Source organism: Colobus angolensis, unplaced genomic scaffold (assembly GCF_000951035.1).
Source record: "Colobus angolensis palliatus isolate OR3802 unplaced genomic scaffold, Cang.pa_1.0 Scaffold7177, whole genome shotgun sequence".
In the NCBI taxonomy this organism is placed as follows: domain Eukaryota; kingdom Metazoa; phylum Chordata; class Mammalia; order Primates; family Cercopithecidae; genus Colobus; species Colobus angolensis.
Window position 1 is genome coordinate 1 of NW_012120907.1, and position 1,729 is coordinate 1,729.

General features: G+C 35.2%; 1 protein-coding gene across 1 annotated transcript; it reads left to right on the top strand.

Moving 5' to 3' along the window:
* Window positions 1-4: 4 nt before the first annotated feature.
* Window positions 5-1,723, top strand: LOC105501474 (twinfilin-1-like; the record flags this gene model as incomplete). The annotated part of the gene is made up of 3 exons (XM_011927447.1): window positions 5-95; window positions 300-421; window positions 1,637-1,723. Coding segments are annotated over 3 exons (300 nt in total), but the record flags the coding sequence as incomplete, so codon positions are not given.
* Between the last annotated feature and the right edge of the window lie 6 nt (window positions 1,724-1,729).

Below are 1,729 nucleotides of genomic sequence, written 5' to 3' on the forward strand. Positions count from 1 at the left end.
AAAAGATTTGCCAAAGAGGATTCCCAAGGATTCAGCTCGTTACCATTTCTTTCTGTATAAACATTCCCATGAAGGAGACTATTTAGAGTCCATAGGTATATGATACATTGTTTTTAACATGTTACTTTCAGTTTGTTTATTAGTATATCAGCCCTATATGCTTACTTATTTCTTGCTCAGAGGGCTTAGCTGTGGTTTTATGAAGTTTATGTATGTAGTTTTATGAAGTTTATGTATGTAGTTTTATGAAGTTTATGTATGGGTATGCTAATTATATTTGTTATTATTTGAACTTACAGTTTTTATTTATTCAATGCCCGGATACACATGCAGTATAAGAGAGCGGATGCTGTATTCTAGCTGCAAGAGCCCTCTGCTAGAAATTGTAGAAAGACAACTACAAATGGATGTAATTAGAAAGGTAGCCATTTTAAAATCTTCAGTTTTTGCTAAATTTTTCTTTTCATTTCTATGTAGTTTATGATGTATTATGATTTATAAATGAAAATATTTATTTTTCTTGTTATCATCCTAAATCCTTAGGATCTCCTCTAAGTGCCTGGGGACTACCTATCATGATCCCCATCTCTATATATATCTGTACTTTCTAGTAAGCCACATGTGGCTATTTAACTTTAAATAAGATTTAAAGTTCTGTTTCTTAACTCCACTAGCCTCATGTCAAATGCTCATTAGCTAAATGTGGTTACTGGCCACTGTATTGGTTAGTGCAGAATGTATAGGACATTTCCATCGGTGCAAAAAGTCCTATTGGACAGTGCTGCCAGAGCTACATACTTGTGATTATTTCTGGACTCCATATTAAGAAGGAATTACAGTCTCCATTATGACTGTGAATTATGGGATGGTTGGGAGTCTTTCCAGTTTGGGGGAAGTAAGGAATAAGCATAAACATTTGAATTTTGGAAACTAAGCTACCAGTTTTCTTAATTTAATTTTCTTAAGTACAGATAGGGCATGGGGAAAGATATATATTCTTGAGCCCTTAAACTCATACAAATACAGGTCCTTAAAAACTACCAGTGTTTTTAGGTTCTGAACCCTTCATGCTTTTTAAGCTCCTAAGAATCAATCACTTTATCATGGGTAGCACCTTCTATAGCAGGGATCAGCTGACTTTTTCTACAAAGGACCAAATAGTAAGTAAAGGCTTTGCCAGGCCACATATAATCTCTGTCACATATTGTTGTTTAACAACCCTTAAAAAATGTAAAACAATCTTACCTTGGGCAAGATTTGGCCTTCGGGCCATGGTTTGTTTACCTCTCTTGTAGAGGGCTTTCAAGTGACCCAAGTGATGAAAGGGCCATGAGTAAATGTTCCTTGAATAAATAGTGTATCACAGCAACTTGAGAATATAGTGGTGGCTTCTACTTTTAAATATTATTTAAACTGGAGCAGTAAGAAAGAACCAAGAAGGAAGTGAATGTAGCTGATTATATATTCAAGCAATTTAGCCCCTTCCCCCAAAAGAAGAAAGTGAAACTGTTTACATATGGTCCTTGATTCTGCCTTACTGGAATGGGTATTATTTGTGAGCATTCATATACCTGAAAACCAGCTTGTTGCTTGTATTAGGTTTTGAATGTTGTGCTTCTAATTGTATCTTTTTCAGATTGAGATAGACAATGGGGATGAGTTGACTGCAGACTTCCTTTATGAAGAAGTACATCCCAAGCAGCATGCACACAAGCAAAGTTTTGCAAAA